At 44.1% G+C, this 21,414-nt stretch overlaps 1 protein-coding gene across 4 annotated transcripts in view; it reads right to left on the reverse strand.

Moving 5' to 3' along the window:
• TRPC5 (transient receptor potential cation channel subfamily C member 5) overlaps positions 1-21,414 on the reverse strand; it is a 93,522-nt gene that overhangs the window by 12,231 nt on the left and 59,877 nt on the right. For all 4 annotated transcript variants that reach the window (XM_027662407.1, XM_027662408.1, XM_027662406.1 and 1 more), the window contains 2 exons: positions 18,540-18,862; positions 13,963-14,158 (listed from right to left, as the gene is read on the reverse strand). In XM_027662407.1, coding sequence (XP_027518208.1) covers positions 13,963-14,158; positions 18,540-18,862 — 519 coding nt within the window. The remainder of the gene's footprint in view (positions 1-13,962; positions 14,159-18,539; positions 18,863-21,414) is intronic.

Here is a 21,414-nt window from a genome sequence, read left to right on the forward strand (position 1 = left end):
TGTCTCAGTGCCCCAGGAGTGTATTGTCTCTGCAGACAGTGTGAATCAGCCCAGAACACTACTGTGCCATGCCAGCTCACCAAAAGGGCTGCTTGCAGGCCACACGTAGCCTCAGAGATGCAGCCTGACATGCCCCTTTTTCCTCTTACACAGTCAGATCCACAAACAGGGAAACTGCAGCATCACAGTGAAGTGTTAGAAGTTGATGCTGGTGGAAATGAGTTCTGGGTAGTAAAAAATGCGATTTGTAGCAGTAGAAATAATTGCTACCCTTAAAAAAAAGAACAACTCCTGCTCATGTTTTCTTTATTTGTCTCTACCTGCAGGGTGCAACCAGGTCTGCAGAGCTCAGGGAGAGCAGGACATGCTGCTGCCATGCAGCTGCTGTTCCTCCTTCCCAGAATTTGGGTTAGGGACAACCAGCCCATGGGACAACTCTGCTTAATAACTGCTCAGAGTGAAAGGCTCTTCCAGGAGCAGGGCTGGCTGCTCCCTGCTCAGACCTAAAGGCCATCTTTCTGCCTGAACATTTCCTGGTCTGGGCAACTTGAGCTGAAACAGTCTTCAGAACAGGAACAACCAGCACCACAGACCAGGTGAGCTCAGGGGCACCTGGGAGGTGGGAGATCAAATCTCTCTTAGAGAAGGGGCCCGAGCTGCAGCTTCGTGTGCTCCACTTGGATACAGGGTCACAGAATCATTTAGGATGGAAAAGCCCTCTGGCATCATCAAGTCCAACCATGCCCCCTGCACTGCCAAGCCTACCACCAACTCATGTCTTCAAGTGACACATTCACACATCTTTTAAATACCCCCAGGGATGGGGACTCCACCTCTGCCCTGGACAGCACCTCCTGCCAGAGCTGGGCAACTTATTTTGGTGAAGAAATTTTTCCTGATATCAAACCTAAGCCTCCCCTGCTCACTACCAGGAAAAACCCAGTGGTGACTGCATGTTGAAACACTGCCAACCAGAGGTGTGTTGCTGGTTCAAGCATCTAAAAACATTTTGTGGGGGGGAACAAGTGCATGGGATCAGTGTTGAGTTACACAGCCCTGAAGTGAGTGAGCAGGACCTACAAACACCTGGCAGTGCTGACAGTCAGGGAGTTCAGGGCAAGGAGGGTGCAAAGACTGTTATCATGGATAGAAACATATAATTTGACTTTGGCAATACAGAAGTAGGTGTGAATGTCCTGTTGAGGATTCAGAAGGGAGAAGGTAGTTTGGAGAAGGTCATAAATCCACTCTTCCCTTCTACAAAGGTCCATCAAAGGTCCAGTGTCAGTGGTGGGGCAGCAATTTCCTCCAGCATATTATAAAAGGGAATGTCCTGGTGAAGATGTAATTTGGTAGTGGATACTGTTTGAAGAGTAAGGCAAACCCCAAGCTTGGGGATTGCAAACTTGTTTCTGGGAAAGGAAGGAAAAAAAGGGCTAAAAAGTGTTTCTGCACAGGGTGTTTTCTTTTTATTCTTTCATTTTATAATAACTGCAGGGGACACTTCACCCCTGGAAGTGTCCAAGGCCAGGTTGGACGGGGCTTGGAGCAACCTGATCTAGTGGAAAATGTCCCCGCCATGGCAGGTTAGAACAAGAAGACCTCTAAGATCCCTTCCAACCCAAAGCATTTTGTGATTATATGACTACATGGGCTTTACTAGGGGCTGAGTGTTTTGAAACTTAGCAGAGTTTCTCTTTGGGGACATTTTGTGGTTGGTCTGAACAAGCCCCTGTTGATCTGTCCATAATGAGGTTGATGGGTGCTGGCTTCAACCCCACCTGTATTTCTTCTTGTGCTATCTCAGTAAACAAGTGCACTATAACCTCTCTTAAAAGACAGACCAGACCCTCTGCATGAAGCTCTAAGTATCTCTTCTTTCCTTCTTGGTTCTGTTGAGGTGAATTCCCCAGGGTTTACAAACTCAGCCTGTCTCAATTATTCACCTTGATGTTTTGTGAACTTGAGCAAATCAGATGAGAGCTCCTGGCAGCAGTTTTGTGTTGGAAATGTATAGCAAAGAAACACTTCAGTTTTACTGAGAATGTCTTTGTGTGCTTGGAAACCACCATTTTCTTGGTTAGAGCTCTCTTTAGTGCAGTAAGTAGTAAAATCTGCACACAAAACTATAGTTCTCCTAACTCTCCTCTCTGTGCTGAGTAGCATGAGAACCATGATTCAACATCCATCCCATACCTAATTCAAACCTGAAGCACTCATGAGCTACAGCCAGTACAACAGTCACTGCACTGGCTGGGAATGTGGCTCCACCAGATGCACTCCAGGTTTGAGGTGTCTCCTCAGTGACTGCAGGACCACAAGCAAGATGTACATTTTTGGGAGCTGCCTGAATCTGAGCAGCGAGGACAGGATACTCACAGACCTGTCTCAAAGTGTTCTTAGAGGACACCTTTTCTGTAACATTTATAATAAGCTAAAGAAATGCATCCAGTAGCTTTGCAAGTGTGACCTTGTTGCTCTAGGATTTTTAACACCAAGTTTGGATTTCACTGTCCTCTCTTTTGCCCTTGTTCTTGTCATCACTTTCTTTCAAGCACTGTTCAGCATTTCAGCTATCAAACACTCTACTGAAGAGGGCCGAGCCCTCAAGCTCAAAGAATACATGAATTCAAAGAAAGCAGCACTTGGCTTGGCTGTGAGGAAAAAAAGGGCCTTGCTTCCTACAACAATGTGAATGTGTCATCCTGGACACATAATCCTCTTGCAAATCTCTGCCTTTTGAAGTGAGGATTAATCTCCCACAAAGATTTTCCGTGGGATCGCTGAAGCCATCTTACTGTAGCAGTTGCAAACACCTTCTAATTCAGTCAAAGTCAGGTATTCACAGATGTGCCAGATTTTAAGCGATTACCTGCTACGCTAATTACCCAGGATAATTCAAGCATTAATCTCCATCTTTATCTCTGTGTAGAAAACGTGTTGTTTACAGTTTGTGAGATGTTTTCTATAAAGATTTCGATCACCCTCTGCTTGTTGGGCAATACAAGTTAGATCATCTTTGCCAAATAACAGCCAGGTTCCCAGCGGGTCCTGAGACCCAACAATGGCAGATGGTGTCAGCCCTCTGTCTGAGGTGGTTCACCACTGCCACGGTGCTCCTCAACCTCTTCACCACTTTAGTATCTCAGTTCCCTCGTGGCGAGGGAGCTGGTGGAGGAAATCACTGTGGCTTTTATCTCAGCACACAGAAGCTGAAGCAGAGGGCTGGCCTGTGGGAAGGCTCTAGCAAATTGGGACATGGGAGCCCAGTATCCTGACTCTTGAGTTGGCATCCCTGGAAGCACTGGGATAGCCCTGAATTTCAGTTAGCTCCAGGCTGCCAGGCTGAAATGGCTTCTGGCAGCTCCCTGAACTCTGGCACGCTGTGGTTTGCTCCAGATCAGGCTGGTGCAGAGCCTCAGCTCAGAAGGGCAGGAAAGATAAGATATTAATAATAAGATATTAGGAAGAAGTCCTTCCCTGTGAGGGTGGGGAGGCCCTGGCACAGGTTGCTCAGAAAAGCTGTGGCTGCCCCATCCCTGGAAGTGTCCAAGGGCAGGTTGGAGCAACCTGGGCTAGTGGAAGGTGTCCTTGCCCATGGCACGGCCGTTGGATGTTTAAGGTCCCTAGATGATGTTTAAGGTCCCTTCCATCCCAAACCATTCTGTGACTCAATGATTCTATGAAACCTAATGCTGAGATGATGGTAACACTCGGCAGCAAGGCATGCTGAGGCCCTCAACCTTTTCCACTGTACAACAATCACAAGAGAATCAGCTACTTCAGCTACATGCAAGGGCTTCTGCCCACTTGGAAGGATAAAGTTTAGAGATCTCGAGTGTTGTTCTGGCTGGCACAAAAAGGGCTGCACGTGCCGTTCTTGTGTTTTATTACACAGCAGTCAGTGGGCTGCTGCCTGTCAGATGCGGATATAGATGGCTGTGACAATGCCCTCAGGACCAGGCTGGCTGGCTGTGGCTGACTGCCTTCGAAGGAGGGATGGGAAGCTTTCCAGTTCTGCTGGGAATGCTGGCAGAAGCTTGTGTGATTTCTGCAGCAGGACAGCTGCTGTCCCACCTCAGGAAGAGCCACCGGCAGCCCCACAAGACTGGGATGTGCCCAAGCTGTCGTGCTTTCCTCTGGGAAGGAGGGAGAAATGTAACATCTACCTGAATAAGGGAGGGTGGTTGCCTGAGAGGCACAGGAACTTCAAAGGTGCTTTTTCTGTTATGTAATTAGCTGTGCTGTAAAACGCAGGATAAGTCATTAGACTATTTAATGTGTTTCTCTGTCACGTGCCCCTTTATTGCTCTTTGCTAAACCCAGAGCAGGAAGCAGCACAGAAAATATATCAGTGCTGGCTGTTAAGCAGGCTAGCACAAGAAAGATGCCCTTGAACAGAAAGCATTGCAGAATGAGGGCCAGGAGAAAGTTAATCTTTACAGAACCTGACACAGTCAACTCTTGTGCAGTTTCAAAGCTGTTAATTTTGCAATGTATGTTGGGCAAACTGGTAATAACATCAGCAGAGCTTGGGTGTTTGGTGACGAACTCAGAGAAGCAAGCAGCAAAAATCCAAGCAGGCTATTTGATGTAAAGAATGCTTCACATTTCTCAAAGAAAAATACGTCACAGAAAGAAATAGTCTATGAAAAAATCAGGGAATTACAAAGGCAATTAATGCATAGGTAATTCAGCTGTAGCTGGCAACAAATTACTTTCCTTTCAATGCTGGAGATGACATACTGAATGGTAAGAACTTAATAGGATCAATCTCAAAAATTACACAAGAAAAATTCTAAAGGAGGACAATTTAGCATTAGAAAAAGCAATTAGAACAGTTAGGGACTGAGACAGCCAGAGAAGTGATGAAAGTACCAACCAGCACAAAACCACAGGCTGCACTGGACAAAGCAAAGTCCTGAGCAGCAGCAACAAAGGCAGCTGAGTGGACCCACACTCCCCCTCTGAAGAGGAGCTGTGGCAATGCTCTGGGGATGAGAAACCCATGGCAGAGGCAAACCAGCACATAAAAACCAAAGGAGTGCTGGAATGCAGCAGGCAAGGCAGGGGGGTGGAAAGGGAGAGCAGCTCCCTGGACAGCAGCTCCAGAGGGATGCAGGGGGCTTTTGGCTGCAGCACAGAAAGAGAAAAGGATGTCTATGGCAAGTCCTGAAGAAATACTCACAAATAAATACTGGCACTGGGATAAAGTGAATTCTTAGACCATGATAGAGTTAAAGACCTGAATTCAGACAAGAGCAGCAAGGCTCTTAGGTGAGGAAAGCAAACAGAGCACAAGGGAGAAAAAAACACAAATCTAAATTTTTACATAGCAGAGAAGCCATTTTTGGGACTGTGAGCCTTAAGAACTTGAAAGCTGGGGGAAGATCCTACTCATTGCAGAGCCCATGAAAGAACATGCAGTAGTGCAGGAAGTTAGGAAAAGTTTCCTTAATTTGGTAGAGTCTGAGGTCCACCACTTGGGAGTGGCTTCTAAATAGAGCAGGGGCATTCCCTCTGAGTGACAGCACAGCTGACCTGCCAGATGAGCTGTGGTACTGGCCATCCCCTCCCAGAACAGGCCTCCACACTGTAAGGGAGTTGAGGGAGTTGGCTGATTCCCCCAGCCCTGGGGAATCAGTTTGTTTGTATATGGAAAATGCATGCTTTAGTATCTCTGCTATTTATATCTTCCAAGTGCAGAATATATATTCATGTTTGAAGTTTTTATTATAGCAGTGCACTGCATTCCACAAGGTACTTAGGTGTTATATATATATATGTGTGTGTGTGTGTGTGTGTGTGTTTTATATATACATATATATAAATCAATTACATTTCACCTCCCACCAGTATCTTGGATGGAAAGAATAACTAATGAGAAAGCCAAGGAATACTGAAGAAAACATAGAGAAGTGGGGATTGTGCTGCTTTTAGTGTAGTTAAATGATGTGAACTGACACCTTTTTGTTTCTGCAGTCACATTCCAGTAAAGTCCTGTTTTTATTTTCATAGCCAAATAAATTGGAGCAGTAGGAAGGTCATGCAAATAAGTTCTCTAAAAAGCCCCAGGAGGAAGAAACAATGAGAAAGATATCACCCAGGCTTTGTTCTTCCTGCCACCCATTCTCTCTCCTTTAACGCTGCCTGATAAGAGCCTCTCTTCATGCTGAAGGTCAGAAAGATAAGGGACAGCTGTGCTGATAATGGTAACTCCCTCCTGCCAGGTCAAAATCAAGTAATTCACACATACCCCTAGAGAAATGGTGGGCTGAGAAGGCACAGCTAACCCTAAGTGAGTGCTGGTGACTTAGTACCACGAAAAAGAATTTAGCCTCATTTCTACTTGGACTATTTCCAGAATATTATCTTTGATTTTTTTCCTGCATAGCCAGTCAGCCCAGCATTCAACTTCCGAGGAAGAAGAAATGTCTTGCAATCTGCTGCTGGACTGGTGGGAGCCAGATACAAAGGATCACGAGGCACTTCCCTATCCCTGTCAGAGTCCCCCTTCCCCTCCCTGAAGGTTTGTTCCCTGGTGTGTGAGGACAGGCTGCAAGCAGAGTGGAGCTGAGCCACTGGACTGTGCCAGTGGTGGCTGGGTGGCATCACCAGCACTTCTGCTGTGGTCACTTTTGGCTGGGGCAGCCTAGTGCAGGGGACTGACTGGTCTTTGCTCTGTTTCAGGTGCTCTTTAAGGACCTTTTCAACCCAAACAATTCTATGAGTCTATAAACTCAAAATTGCAGAAGTTATCATGTACATATTACACTGGAGATACTGCTGGGCTTAAGAAAGTACATGTTCCTCTCTGAGCAATCAGTGGTCCTAAGTAAAACTTAGAAATCGAGCTCAATTCTCAGCCTTATGGCTTCGGGGTGCTCCATCATATCAGTCCACACAGTGCTGGAGGATGGGAATCTTGGCACAGCTAGATTCTCTCCTAGATGAATAAGCTCTCTCTGCTGGACACAGCTTTATCGAGAGCCAGTGTGATACTCTGGCACAAACTTGCCCTGGAAAGAAGGAGCATTACAAAATTTACCACCTTGCACTCCATGTGCAAAGTACTTAGTCTGATTTTGCCTTCCCAAGCTGAGGAGCTGCAGATAGGTTTCAAAGGAAAAGGACAAATCATGGCACTCCACCATGTTTGCTTAAGCTCAGGGGGAGAGCCTAAAAGCCAGCATGTGAGTCATGTTATCTTGGTGAAGACCAGAGCAAAATGCAGCAAAAACTGGGCTGAAGCAGCCTGTGGGTTTTGCAGGGGGACTGGGAGGTGCAAGGCTTCACCTCATGGTGTCTCCTCAGAATCAGAGTCAGCTGGGAGCCAAGACTGGTGGTGTTGGAGTCCCACTCCCTGCTCCCTGCACGACTGTACATAACTCTGTACATGTATTCAGGCACCAAATGCTTTAGTGGTTTGCTCTTTTATCACTGGTCATAAACTGCCTTTCCTCAGCGAAGGAGTGGTGTGGATTATGTGTTTTACTGAGCCCGTAAAGGTCATAGCACCAGAGGGAGAAGCAGGTGCCTGCCACCTCTGGAAGTCAGCCTGCTTGCACAGTAAATGCAGTGGCTGAGCTTAGCTGCCAAAAACTGAAAAACTGCTTCAAAATAAAAAAAAATCCTATGTCCTGATCGTTTAAATATGTCCTTGAGCCAAAAGAAAAGGATGAATTACAAATGTATGAGATCACTCAAGTCTCTAAGTGAACCCTGAGCTGTGCAGATAGCACTGACTGAGGAGAGAAGCTTCCATTTTCTCCCCAGAAAAAGCAGGGGTTGCAGCTGAAGGGCTGCGGGGGACAGGACCACAAACAGAAACACAGCATCCAGGTTAGCAGACAACTCCCCATTTAATTGGATGGGGTTGTGCATATACTGTTTCCCTGCATCACCAGCATCAACTTAACTGCTAGAGTGTTGAAAAGCAAATCTGTGAGGCACTGGCATCCAGGAAGTCTCTTTTCAGAGAATTCTTAATAATATAGCTGTTCCCATTGCTCCACGTCAGGGGAAAGCTCTTCCCAGATAAATCTCTTTTAGTTTTTCACTGTTTTTTCCTCAGTAACATTCTTTCTTCATCTTTCACTTTTCTTCTTTTCTTCTGCCTTTCTAACAAGAGTCCCCTCGATGCAGAAGCACAAGATAATGCTAATTGAGCTTGTCAGGCCTAAATAAAAAATGGGATAATGCAGGGGGGTGCAACCTACGTGGTTCCATCTGGATACTTCAACTTCTATCATGTAGCAAGAACAAACCTTGCTGCAATTCTTTGCACATAATGGGCGGAGACTTACTGACCTGTCAAGGGGGGTACTGGTGTGTTAACTACACCAAAAAAACCCCAAACCCATCAGCAAATTCCCTGTGATATCTTAAAACAGCCAGAGGTCATTTACAGATGGCAAGCTTGTCTTGTTTTTTACTTAAATGTAATGATTCTGCTCTGAATAACACCCAGAGTGGTTTGGCCATGGTGGTACACGGGGTTGCAGAAACATCTGGGGTTTCAAAGATTAAAAGCAACAGAAAGGATTAACCTTCTGATCCTGCTGACAATACTTGCTTGGGCAGGGCTTGCAGGATTGGGCCCAGGGATGGAGAATTAGCTTTGTCTGGTCTAACAACAGAAGAAAGATGCAGCATGTGAAGCCAGAGCACATCAAGTGCCTCTGTTTAGAGGCTCTGCAAACACCAGATGAATATTAACAACTTGATTCCAGTCCATGGGTTACATGTAATTAGGCCAAAGCCAGCAAAAAGACAAACAGTTCTACACCTTCAAATGAATACTTCAGCTTGCTAACAAAAAGCAATTAAGTTGCCTGCCAGTCTGAGCAAGGCTCCAGGGCTAATTTCACACACAAGGCCTCTTGCTGTATGGTAGCATCCCAACACACCACTGCTGCAACCTATTTCCCCCCATCCAGTCACAAGCACCAGAGAGAGCAGCTAGTGCTGGGAATCAATCCCACTCCTCTAAAGGTGTGCTACAGCTACCCAAGAGGGAACTGGAAAGGAGGGGGTCCAGCATTTTTTCACATGGATCATATTCCACAGGGAAATGTAACAGAAATCATAGAAGCGTGGAATGGTTTGGGTTGGAAGGGACCCTAAGGATCATCTGGATCATGGGCAGGGACACCTCCCACCAGCCCAGGCTGCTCCAAGCCCTGTCCAGCCTGGCCTTGGACACTTCCAGGGATGGGGCAGCCACAGCTTCTCTGGGCAACCTGTGCCAGGGCCTCCCTACCCTCACAGGGAGGTGTTTCCTAATATGTAACCTCAGTCCACCCCTCCTGCAGTTTAAGGCCATTCCCCTTTGTCCTATCAGCCTGTCCAAGTGTCACCAAAGGCACCAAGTTGGTGCAAGAGAATTTGCCATTTCAGTTAATTATTGTTGATGACACAGATGAGTTTTAGCACAGTAATTGAGACCTGGGCAATTACAGAATGAAGAAAAGGTTTGAGTGTGTTACCTGCACAATGAATACAGGGTCTGCACGTGGGTAGTGACCAGCACATGTACATGTTGGTCAGCAGGAGGCTCTCAGGGCCAAAGAGGGATATTTCACTCAGCTGACAAACCAAGGAAGAGCCATTTAATCCTCCTTCGAGAATCTAGTTTTTTGCAGTACCATGAAAAGTTCCAAGAGATATTAATCCCAGCTTGCACTGGCAACATAACATGAGGATAATTTAATTTCCTGCTGTATGACAGTTAAAAATCAACATTTCAATTTCTAAGAAATTCAAATTAATGGTTCTGAAGTGGGGCTGAGATGAACATTTCCTAATACTTTGAAATAGCTTAGATTTGAGACCAGACTGAGGAACTGGCCTTACCTCTGTATGGGGACAACCTACCACCCCAAAACACTGGCCAGCTGTGTACCTCGAACTAAGTTTATTGGTTCATAAAATTCCTCCTTAGCAAAACCACCAAGTAATATTTTCTTTAAAAGTCCTTTGCAATAACAGCTGTCTGACATGAACTAGCTTGAAATAACAGACACACAAACCAAGAGGAGGATTCAAAACACAACATACAAAATGGTTTCATAACTTAATACTCACTGCTAGAGTGAAGTCATTACCAACATCACATGTGCTCACTGTATCACAGCCAGAGGCTGTAACACCTTCCCAAACAGCAGTTAGATGTAATTTTTCTCAGACCCACTTTGGTGAGTTGGTGAGTACCCTGAGGTGTTAAGTATCGTTATACTTTCCTAAAACATCTGAAAGCTGCAAGTGCTTACATCTCTCTAATATGTGGGTGGGATGCCCAGTGCCAGTGCTGCTGTGCATCACTGATCACTCCAACTCACCTGAACTCTGATCACCAGCTCACAGTCCTGTGGTTTTCCTCCTGTACCTGGGTCTCAGTTGCTGTTCTTCCATCGAGATTGCTCCTGTGGCTTCCGAGTCAGAACTGCTGGTACAGTTCCAGTGACTAATTCTCTCATGACTGCCCAGAATATCATGGATGTGTCCATAAGGAGCATGCTTTCAGAAAACATGCATAGATTGCTAGTTCCTTGCAAAATGTACCTGCACCTGAGGGCACCAGAATGGCCAAAATGCACCTGCACCCCCAGTAACACCCACTATTGCATTGTTTTGAAAAAATTACAAACTGGCAAACTTCAGATGCAGTCAAGTGGCACTCTGAGGAGAAACAGCCCATCACATAAAGTGTCCTCATCCCCTCATCACCCACTCAGTTACTTTCTGCCACTTACAAATGATGGAGCCACCCGGCTACTCTCACATCATTCCACTGTCCTCTGGTCACCGTGACAAGAGGATACTCCTCCTCCTCCTCCTCAGGTATTTCTGTCACATCTGGGAAGGTATTGAGATGAGGGACCTGGCAGTGCATAACATCCCATTCCATTCTGTGCAGCTTGTATAAAACATTTAGATCCTCCCACACTGAAACAGCTCAAAGCATATGGAGATTTTGGGGTGCATTTGGATTTTTTTACTTTGTCGATGAATGATAGTGTCTGCCACAACCAGCTCTTGACAATGTTTGGCCAAAGAGAAAAACTGGCTGTATGAAAATAATCAATATTGAAACTGCTTCAGGGCACCCCATGAAATACGTATTTATTGAAGTCTGAAGTAGCTTAGGAAAAAAACCAACAAAATTATGGCAGAAAAATTCTTCCATCTCTGAGTCAAGAATCACTCAAAGCTGTGCAGAGGTTTTATTCTTTGCCTGCCTTGCTCTGTCTTCCACAGATACCTGTGATTTTGTGCTCTGTGTCTGCAGTGCATATTTAAGTACCAAGCCCAAATCCCCATACTGGGGAAACACAACAAAGGGCCAAGGAGGAGCAACTCAGATTCTCCTGTCTCAAACCTCACGGCAGAAATTCATGTATATATGAGCCAAAGGAGAAAAGCTAACCTGAAGAATAACTGCTACAAATGCATTAGTGTATTTGTCCCTGGAAGAAAGGAGGGGAGAAAGTTTGCACTGCAGCAGTGCCATTGGCTCATTAGCAAGCAGAATTAATGAAGGTGTCCTCACCACTCCACTGCAGGGAAATCAGCAAGCAGAGAGGCACTCCCAGCTCATCCTCCACGTCTAGCTTGTTTTATTTCTCTGCAGAGTGCTGCACATGGCACAAGATTTCCTACTGATGCACTGAAGAAGAAGGTCTCCACCCCACCCCAAGGGCTTCTTCCCCTCCTCCCTCCCTGGAATGCTGTCATTCTGTGCATATTCAGTATAATATCAACACCAGGAGGAAGAAATGCCCAGTCTAGGAACCAGTCTGCTGTGATTCAGAAAGAGGTGAACATCATTACAGGAGGTTAAAAAATGACCCACATTTGTAAAGCTCAACATTTATTAATGACTTGTTTTCTTTGGGGAAGAGATTAATTGATGTTTGCCCTTAGAAGACACATGAAGAAAATTTGTCCCCGAGAGAATGCACGCAGAAATTTAGCTTCAAAAACCCAGCTGCATGCACTGCACGAGAAGAGATAGGAAGTGACTGCCTCTTGCCTTCCCAAGAAATGTCACTGCTCTTGGTAGCAACTGCAATGTGACAGCTGAAGTGATGGAGAAGCATCCTGCAGCATTTTCACTACCATTCTCCTGAGCAGGGGCTCATGCTGCACGCTGAACTGTGACACCTCAGTTATCTGGTGAGTTCAGTCCTCTATCCCCAGGTCTCTCAGGTGCAGACTTTGATGGAGCAAGTCACTGCTCCCAGCTGCTTCATATACAGACCCATTAATACAACAGCCCTCTCTGGACCAATCACTTCAGTTAATTGTTATGATGGGTCTCTCTAATTCATGTGGGGTTGTTTGTAACGTGTCATTGCATCACTCGAATTATTCAGGGAAAAGAATGATGAGTGGTTTGTATCCCAGTGAATAGCAAATACTGCTATTCTTAGTCAGTCTTAGGTTTGGGCTTTGTCTTAGTGACAAGCCTATTTGATGACAATAAAGGAAAGGGAATGGAAGGAAATGGCCAAGGAGAGAATCTTTGTTTTCTGTCCCTCATTCCAGTCTCCCTGGAATGTGAGGAGTAGCACTTAACAAAGAGAAAGCACTTAGAGCATTGAAACAGACTGATAAAGCAGCAATGTCTTTGTGATAAACTGCTTTTCTGCTCATCTGGAAAGTCCAGTTTTTCTCATACTTACTAATATGATAAAGATTAGATGTCCAAAAGTATCACCGATTTGATGGGTCTGTGCTCAGTTTGATTAAGTGAATTTAGGAGCCACCTGAATCAGGAGATGATCGACAACAGTTGTAGAACCTGTTCAAGCACAACTCAATACTCTGTGTGTTTTAGCCAGGATAGAAGCTCACCCCCACATTTCCCCAGAGACTTGTCCAGGAATTTGGGAATGGAAATAGCAGGACAGCTGGTGCTGTTTCTGGTTTTTTTCTGGTTTATCCTCCATTCTCTAGAGTAAAAAAAAAGAGTCACCTAAAGCAGAGGAGCAAGCCTCTGCTCTGCCTGTGCTTCCGAATGACCAGCTGAGGACAAACCTGACTTTCCCAACTCCTGTTTCTGTTCACAGCTGATGTAAGAGCTCATCACCTCACTATGTCCAAACCTACCCTGTTAGGGGTCAGAACTGGAAAGCAAGTGTCAAGTGGTTTACCTGAAGTACTATGCACATAAGATTTCACTTCCTTCCATGCTGCTTCTGACCTGAAGAGCCTTAAAATGTAGAGCCATGCTGCTTTAGCTTTCAATCTGCTGACAAATTTAATCATCAAGGTACAGATTGGCTTTTGAGTACACAGAATGAGATTACAGTAGAGAAACCAGTTTTCAACATTCAAATGAAATTTTAAGTTTCAAACTGGCTCTACAGCCAACTGGCAGCCCTGAGCTGCCTCAGCTCAGATCCATCCTGCACTGAGATTGCTCAGAAATCTCAGAATATGGGTTTGCAGAGTCAGCTTCCAGGAGACTGGCTGGTGTTACAGATGGACATGATCTGATTTCAGGTGGGAACACTGTGGAAAAAGAAATTGCAGGACTGGGCTCCTGACACACACAGTTTCACATGAGAAAATAGTAAGAGGATAAAAAAATGTAATATAACACCCACCTCTCAAGTCAAAACGAAGCATCAGGAAGCAGTGGGAAGGTTTCCCTTTATATTCTCTCTACCACAGTGTAAATCAGCTACTAAGGACAAGGTGGTCAGTGAAGTTACTCTACAGGAGGAGACAGAGGCATATCACAGCCCATAAGCCTTTTCCAGCTCAGAAGCATCACAAACAGAGCAAAACCTCCTCCGCAAGCATGATTCAGGCTAGTGAGCAGAAATCCCAACTACCTGCTGTCAAAAACTGGGGGCAGCACTCTCCAGCATCCCAGAAGGTACACACTTGCTGTAAGTCAAACAAATGAGGCACACAGAGAAAAATAAAAGCAAAAAGAAGGAGATAACTCACAGCAATGAGCTGGTAGGAGTTGTTCATCATGGCTATGAGCATGTTCAGCAGCACAACAAGGGAGATGACATTGTAGGTCCCAAACATGGTGGCCCCAACAAATTCTGTGAACTCATGCCTGGCTTTCACGTTGGTGACATAGAGGTTCAGCAGACCGAACACAGACCAGAAGAGTGACTGGAGGGTCTCGAAAAGTCTGCAAAGAAAAAGATCTTTACTTGGCTACCTGATGCTGGGGGATGGAAAACAACTCCTGGTTCAGGCAGTCTTCAGGTAGGGAACACAGATATTGGGAGACATCACAGAGCAGCCTCTCAGTACAACCATTTATCCTCCCTGGGCACAGTCTGTGCTCCAGCCACAGCGACCCACTGGCCAATGCATGTGGGAATTGTGTCACATCAACAACATTTGTGACCTGTTCAAGAGCCCTGTCCGTGTCCTTGTGAGATGCAACCAGCCTAACTGCCCCAAGGAAACCCAAGGCTCCCTTTCCCTCTAATTAAAACTGCCACACTGAGATACTGCTGTTATCTATAAACTCTCCTGTTTAATCACTGCCTGCATCATTAACGTGTCTGCAGGATGCATGTTCAGGGAACCCATCCCCACGTACAGCATGAGCATGGTAGTTAAATAGTGCATAACAATGAGGCACCATGAGGTAAGAGAGATGAGAAATCACATCCACTTGCACCTTTTGCTCTAATATAGGCTGAAAGCTTGCAATTGCTTCAGCTGTTATGACCCAGTCTGTTTGCAGTGCACCTGCCCAAAAACACTGCTCACTCTGGCAGGTTGGTGCTCCCACCCATCCAGGGCAGAGCCCTGGCAGCATCTGCAACCCCTGATCAGCCACGACATCACAGTCATTCAGCTCAACAGTTTTTTCTTCTTTTGAAATCTTTCTCTCCACAGATGAACCAGACCCAACCTCACTGTGCTGATGAGATCATACCAGGTCTCTCTTTGCTTCAGCCACAGACAAGTGACCTTTTGCAGTCACATCAGATACGTAAGCAGCAATCTAAATAACTGCTCTATTTGAGCATCTTTCTTTTGGCTTTCCAAAATATGACGTTTATATAATCCAAAAATGACATTTATATGCCAGTTTAAGCATTTCCATTTTGGCCTGAGGTCAGCAGATATTTTCAAATGCAACAACTAGACAAATCAATACAAATAACTCAGATACTTTACTTGACATACCAAGAACCTGTTCTTCCAGCATTTCCAGGCACCTGTTCACATGTACCCCCATGCCTTATATGAGGATTTAGTTTCTCTGTACTTTGTGGATGTATCTTATGTTTTTCACTGGCCAAAATCATAAAGACTCTTTAAAGCAAAAATTCTTTCTTCCAAAAGTCGTTGGGCTGTTTGGTACATTTATTAAGTAAAAATAAGTGAGGTGGTAAAATTAACCAAAGGATTAACCAAAGAATGCTAAACTTTTCTCTACTAAAAATGATGGAGTGCTAGCTATCTTTCAAAATATTTATAGTATTTTTACTATTAGCATTAGAAGTACTGCTTGGGCTGTAGGCTCATGGGAGATGGAGGTTCCTGTCATTAAAGTGAAATCAGTCCTAGATGTGATCAATGAATTGCTCTGGAGGCATAATATTAACTAACACATATATAATTTATATATGTATAATGTATAATTCGGGCCCAGACTAGGGCCAACATATTTACATGTGGACATGTGGTCCCCCTTGAAAAAGACATATGCTGGTTCCTGCAGCTCTGCACAGCAGTCAGGCTTGGTTACTCCTTCCTTAGTGTTTAATGACAGGACAGATCCACAATCTCTTTTTACAGTACGTGTTTCGGGTGGCACTCACACTACTCTGGGAAGCAGCTTTAAAAAAAATGGAATTTTGGAAATAGTGATCGAGAGACTGTCCCGTCCTGCTGAGTGTATTTTGTACCTTAACCAAACAGGAGAATTCTCAAAGCTCCACCACTCTCCATGGCAGCTGAGAGAAAGTAAGTGCCCCCCTCTGCCATGGGAACCTGCACTCCAGGGGAAATGGCCCCAGTGAGGACACAGCAGGCAGCAAGGTGTGACTTCCTGCACCCCTTCCTTCTCTTCCTCACTCTCTTCTTCCTCCTTCAGTTGCCAGCATCACAGTTATGAACATATTTTCCAATCCTCTGCCTAAGCAGCAGGCACTCTGCTGAGGGATGGCAGGGCCAAAGCAGAAAGCGTTAAATTATTCATGACTTCCTCTTGTTGCTGTCACAAAGGATTATTACTTTTCCATGATCTGTGTTTGAAACGCAGAAAACTTCCTCACAAGAAAATATTAAGCCCACCCCTTTGAGAGTAATAGGAAATAATGAGCCAGTAAATAGGTGTCACACTTGACACAAGCTGGGCACACACAAGGGGCATCCTCTTTCCTTCCCTGGTAAAACTAGAGCTTATTGTGTGACTGCCTAGGAATGCTGGTGGGAATCAGGGCACTCACTGAAAGCTTTTTACATTTATTCCTTTGCTAGGAATGAACTGTGAGCAAACTTGGGGTACCACCAGCCCTGGCTGAACTGGCTCCAGCCATGTTTGCTTTGCCCCAGCTCGACAGTGTTTGGATCTGCAAGCTGCTCCTTCCCAGCCACTCAACCCATGCTGTGCTTTTGCTCACAGCCAAATGTTACCTTGTACTGGGGGTGTTAATAACGACTATTTAAACTTTCAAGAACACGTTGAATAAATTTCTTAAGCGACTCTCAAACAAAAAGTACCTGCAGAGTGTTCTGTCCCCTGCCAGGAGACCTCACTCCTAATGGATCCCCTCCCACTGAGATTTTGTTTTACACAAACCTTTGCCACAAAGGCTGAGCCCCCTCAATTTCCTTTCTGTGCTACATTCCCCTTGGCAGGGGGGTTAAATGAATGCTAGGGTAGGAGAAATTGTGGTCTGTATTTAAGCTGATCTGCACACTTTCTGCTAATTCTGTATCATTTCTAGCTCCCAAGACATTACACCTTACAGACTTGAGGATGGTTGTTTTTCTGAGTCAAATCCTGCTGTTGTTTTCCACTAACCTGATACAATGAAATCTGTAAAACAACTGGCTTGCAGTGGTGACAAGTCCAAACCAGAATGCTCAACTGAATGCATCTGTTCACTGTAGTTCCAGGGAAAGGCACGATTTGGTCCTGAACTTTGTGGGTTTGACCCTTTCTGAGGTAGAAGTTGCCCCTTAACACACACTGCGCTGGTCAAACCGTCTTCCCTCTGCTGCATCCATATGGACATAGATCAAGGAATATTACTTGTTATTTAATTCCTTTGCCTGGGCAGCACAACATATTTCTGGGGCATGCAAAGCAATTAAACAGAAAAACAGACTGAAATCTTTAATTCTGTTTCTCATTAGCACTGTGCAGTTTCGTTCACTTCCTCCAGACAGACAAGGGTTTCATGAAAAAATTAATCAGGCCTTTGGTGGTCCTGCTCTGCAGTGGAAAATGTGCCTGATCTACCTGTTCTAAGGTCATGATGCTCCTGAAGGCATGAAAATCCCACACTTCTTTAAGGAGGGAGCCCACAGGACAATGCTGGAACCTTTCCTCTCCCATCAGAGTCATGTGGCCTCAGCCATCATCTGTTTTTGATAACAGTGCAAATATGTCCCAAATCCTTTCTTAACCCCAAGCCTTCAGCTGACAGAGGGTGGAGAATTATCGGGCATCATGACAAGTTTCATTTAATTTAGCATAAAATGGTGGACAACAGTTTTGTTTTGCTTGTTTGTAGGGCATGGGCCTTTTTCTAGACTGTGCTTTATTTATTTCTCTTCCCATTGTGAGTTAAGTACTGTGCAAGCAGCAAGAACAATTGGGTGGGGGCTGATTATTATAATTATTTCTACTATTAGTAATTAAAACAAATACATCAGAAAGACAATTCATGTTATTTTTCAGCATGTGCTATCTCTTTCAGCTCTGCCAGCTGTCCTCACAGCAATTTCCATGCCAACATCTCCGTAAAGTACCAGCATTCCCAGCAAAAAGGGTTTTGCTGGGATTTTAGTCTCAGCCCACTGCAAGGAAATCAGAGAAGCCTGCAACGTCATGGACACGTAAAAATGGTCTAGGTGAGATTGTTGTTTTTGCTGTATGACATTATTTATTAATACCTTTCTTTATTGGGTTTATCCCTTGTTTTCTACATTTTGTTCAGCTTTGTCTCCTTTCCTCCAGAATTAGACAAAAAAATTACTGTGGCAAAAGGATACCTGCTTTCTCAAATATACTGAAACTGTACATAGTCATAATAAGGTTTAAGTTGCAGGATCATGTAGGGAGACTCCTTGGTGCAGAATTAAAATGACTGTCTCCCACTTCCAGACCTAAGCAAGAGTCTTTCTGACAGCAGAGCTCAGCAGAATGTCTGCCCCAGTTAACTCACACCTTTCCTGCAGAGTCAAACCCCTCTCCTGGTATTTGCAGATGAATAAATAAAGGCACTTTCAGTGCAGTGACAGACAACAGGCAAAGGCAGGTAATGTAGGGGACAGTGGAAGTCAGTCTTAAAAACAGAAAGGAAAGAATATCTTACGTGGAGAAGGCATTGTTCTGTTTCTCACATCGGATCCCCTTGCAGTTGTTGGGTTCCTCCGAGGCACTGGTCTCATAATAAAAATAAAGCTGGTTCAGTCCATTTGCAAAAGCCAGAAGCACCAGACAGTAGATAAAAAGGAATTTAAGGATGTCCAGCAGCATGCGTCCCAGAGAGATCTGCAAGGGTCCCAGGTGGGAATTGGCTGTAAAAAGGGATATGAGACGCAAGGAACTTAAAATGTTGGATATTGCAAAGAGGGCTTCTGCAATGAGGGTCGGGTGCCACATTTCCCATTCCTCCCTTGGACGGGAACCATTATACTGAAAGAAAGAACAAGAAAGAAAAGTGAATTATGTTGCAATTACTCAGAGATAACTCAAAAAGCCACACCTGCTAATAACAAACCCTTCATGGGTAAATCCTAACCAGCACTGGTGACACAAGAAGTACTTCTAAACTTTTAATGTCTCAGCTACTGTCAGACTAACATTCGGGATTCAGGATTGAAGCTGACTTGATCAGGGCAGAGACTTTGGTTTAATGATGCCTTCTTATGAACTGCCTTCTAGATTATGACCCCCTTACAGAGTGAGATGTGGGTTTCAGATATGTTGGCCGTTCTTAGCCTAAATTTAGAAATTCGAGATTTTTTAAAATTTTCTGAATTTTGAATTTTGAGTTCACTGTAGGTGGGTTTGTTAGGTCCGTGAGTTCATAAATAATCTCCTTCTCTTTCAGCATTTAAAGGGGTTCAGACTTTAGCAGGATCCAGAGAGAAATTCGCAATTACTTTTTTTCTTTTTCCTCCTAAATATGACTGCACATTCAAAACACTGCACATTCTAGGAACAATGCGAGGGAGGGAGAAGGGAGGGAAGAAGGAAAGCAATGAGCTATCAGATGCCTTCCTTCCCCAGTAATCTCAAAAAAAAAAAAAAAAAGTGCCAACAGCCCAGAACCAAAATGCTTTCTTCCTATTAATTTTCTTATTAGTTAATTTGTCATGGCAATTTTAGGAGAGTGCTAAACCAGAGGTCTTAATTACAGCTGAAACACTGAGTGCATCAACCATAACATTAACTGGGTTTGTAATGGAACTGTAAAAGCAGGAGCATTTTCTGAGCAAAGTGCATCCAGATGCAAGTAGGTAACACAAAAGAGCTGGTTCTGTAAATGTAACTGCTCTGGTTTAACGACACTGGCACCAGATACCAGAGTCAAAAACATTTAATATCAAGGAACAATTGTCCTTTTAATATTTTTTTCTGCTCATTTAACATGTATAACAAAATGTACTTAGAATAATAGAGCTAATAGTGTAGCCAGCGTGTTTAGGACCCCTAAAATAATTTTTGTACCTTTTAAAAGGAATTACTGCCAATATCACACTGACAGTCAAGATTTCAGGGACTTTCTATTTAAATCTGAAGGTTCAATATATGCTCCCGATTTTTTCAAGGACGTAGCTAAAAGCAAGTTGATATTTCAAACTAATCCTCTGTATGAAGGAGACAAGACATGATACAAAGGCATTTCAGCATGACCTCAGATTGCTTCTGACATTTCCAAACTGTTCTTTATTACATGAACATCATGGCCTGAGACAGTTAGCTTGATTTAAGATAGGTCTTAAAATGTTTACAAACAGGCAGGCATGTTAACTTTTTGTGGCTATCCAGCAGCAGAGGTGGGTGGTTGGGATCAGGAAGCCTGGACAGCAGATTTGCAGAGTTATTCCCAATTCTCTTCTGCAGCCTGGCTGGACACAGCAGCCCAGGGGCTCTCTGCTAGGGTTCAGCACAGACTGCACATAAAGGTATGTGAAAAGGTCTTCTGTGCCTCATACCTATTTTTAAAGCAACTTGTTAGGGTAATATTTTGCCCCTTTATAAACCGATGGTATATCCTTCCTTGGAAAATAGTTTCTTCAGAGCAGCCTGGCCTCATAGGTAACAGTGAAATCTGCTGTTTCATTAGGGTTATCTAATGAAGCTGGGTATCTGGGAAGGCTGCAGTTACCTAGCTTAGTGTCTACTCAGAAGATTAAACACAGCAGAGATGTACACAGAACAGTACAAATAAATTACATCAGGCTGTTACATTTACCATTCCTCATTACATGATAAATCAATGCAGCAAATGAAAACTGATTAAGAAGGTATTTCTACCCTATAATTAACCTGAAGATTTAATTGGTATCGGACAATATTAGAGCCAGGTCTCGGAACCAGATAAATCAAGAAAAAAAAAGTCTTCACGTAAAAACAAGGATGGAAAACATAAATGTCAGTATGCAATTTAGTTTTTCTGGTATTTGGCAGGAAGTTAAATGTCCATGTAATCCTTTGAAGATCTCAGAAGCGTTAGAATATGGTATATTGGCATATATCCCAACCTTTTCCAGCTCAGGGCTGTTCTATAAATAACAAGTCGTGTCGCAAAATGGTTTGAAGCCATTATCAAAGTTATAAATCCTCATGTTTCAGAGCATACTGCAACCCCTAAGTGACACAGGTCAGAAGGGAACTTCTGTGGCCATCTGTTTCAGAACTGATCCTTTAGCAGATTTTATGGACCTCTCAGAATTGTCTGATATTGATCCTCATTGGGTGCTGACCTTAGATCAGCCAGGTTTAATCCAAGAGGGTTTGATCTCTGCTCAAATAGATATATTCCTGCTAACCTTCTTTTGTGTGCTGGCATATAGGTCTTTGTAGTTAACCTGCAAGTTTCTGTAGTTCTTACAGAGTACACAAACAAAGCTGTATATCATTTGTACCTGTGGTTTGGCTGTGAGTTTAAATCTCATTATGTGACTGTATAAATCCAAGGATACACAGCTCCTCTAGTAATTTGTGTGTGAGAAAGAACA

Source organism: Corapipo altera, unplaced genomic scaffold (assembly GCF_003945725.1).
Source record: "Corapipo altera isolate COAL_440 unplaced genomic scaffold, ASM394572v1 326, whole genome shotgun sequence".
Taxonomy (NCBI): domain Eukaryota; kingdom Metazoa; phylum Chordata; class Aves; order Passeriformes; family Pipridae; genus Corapipo; species Corapipo altera.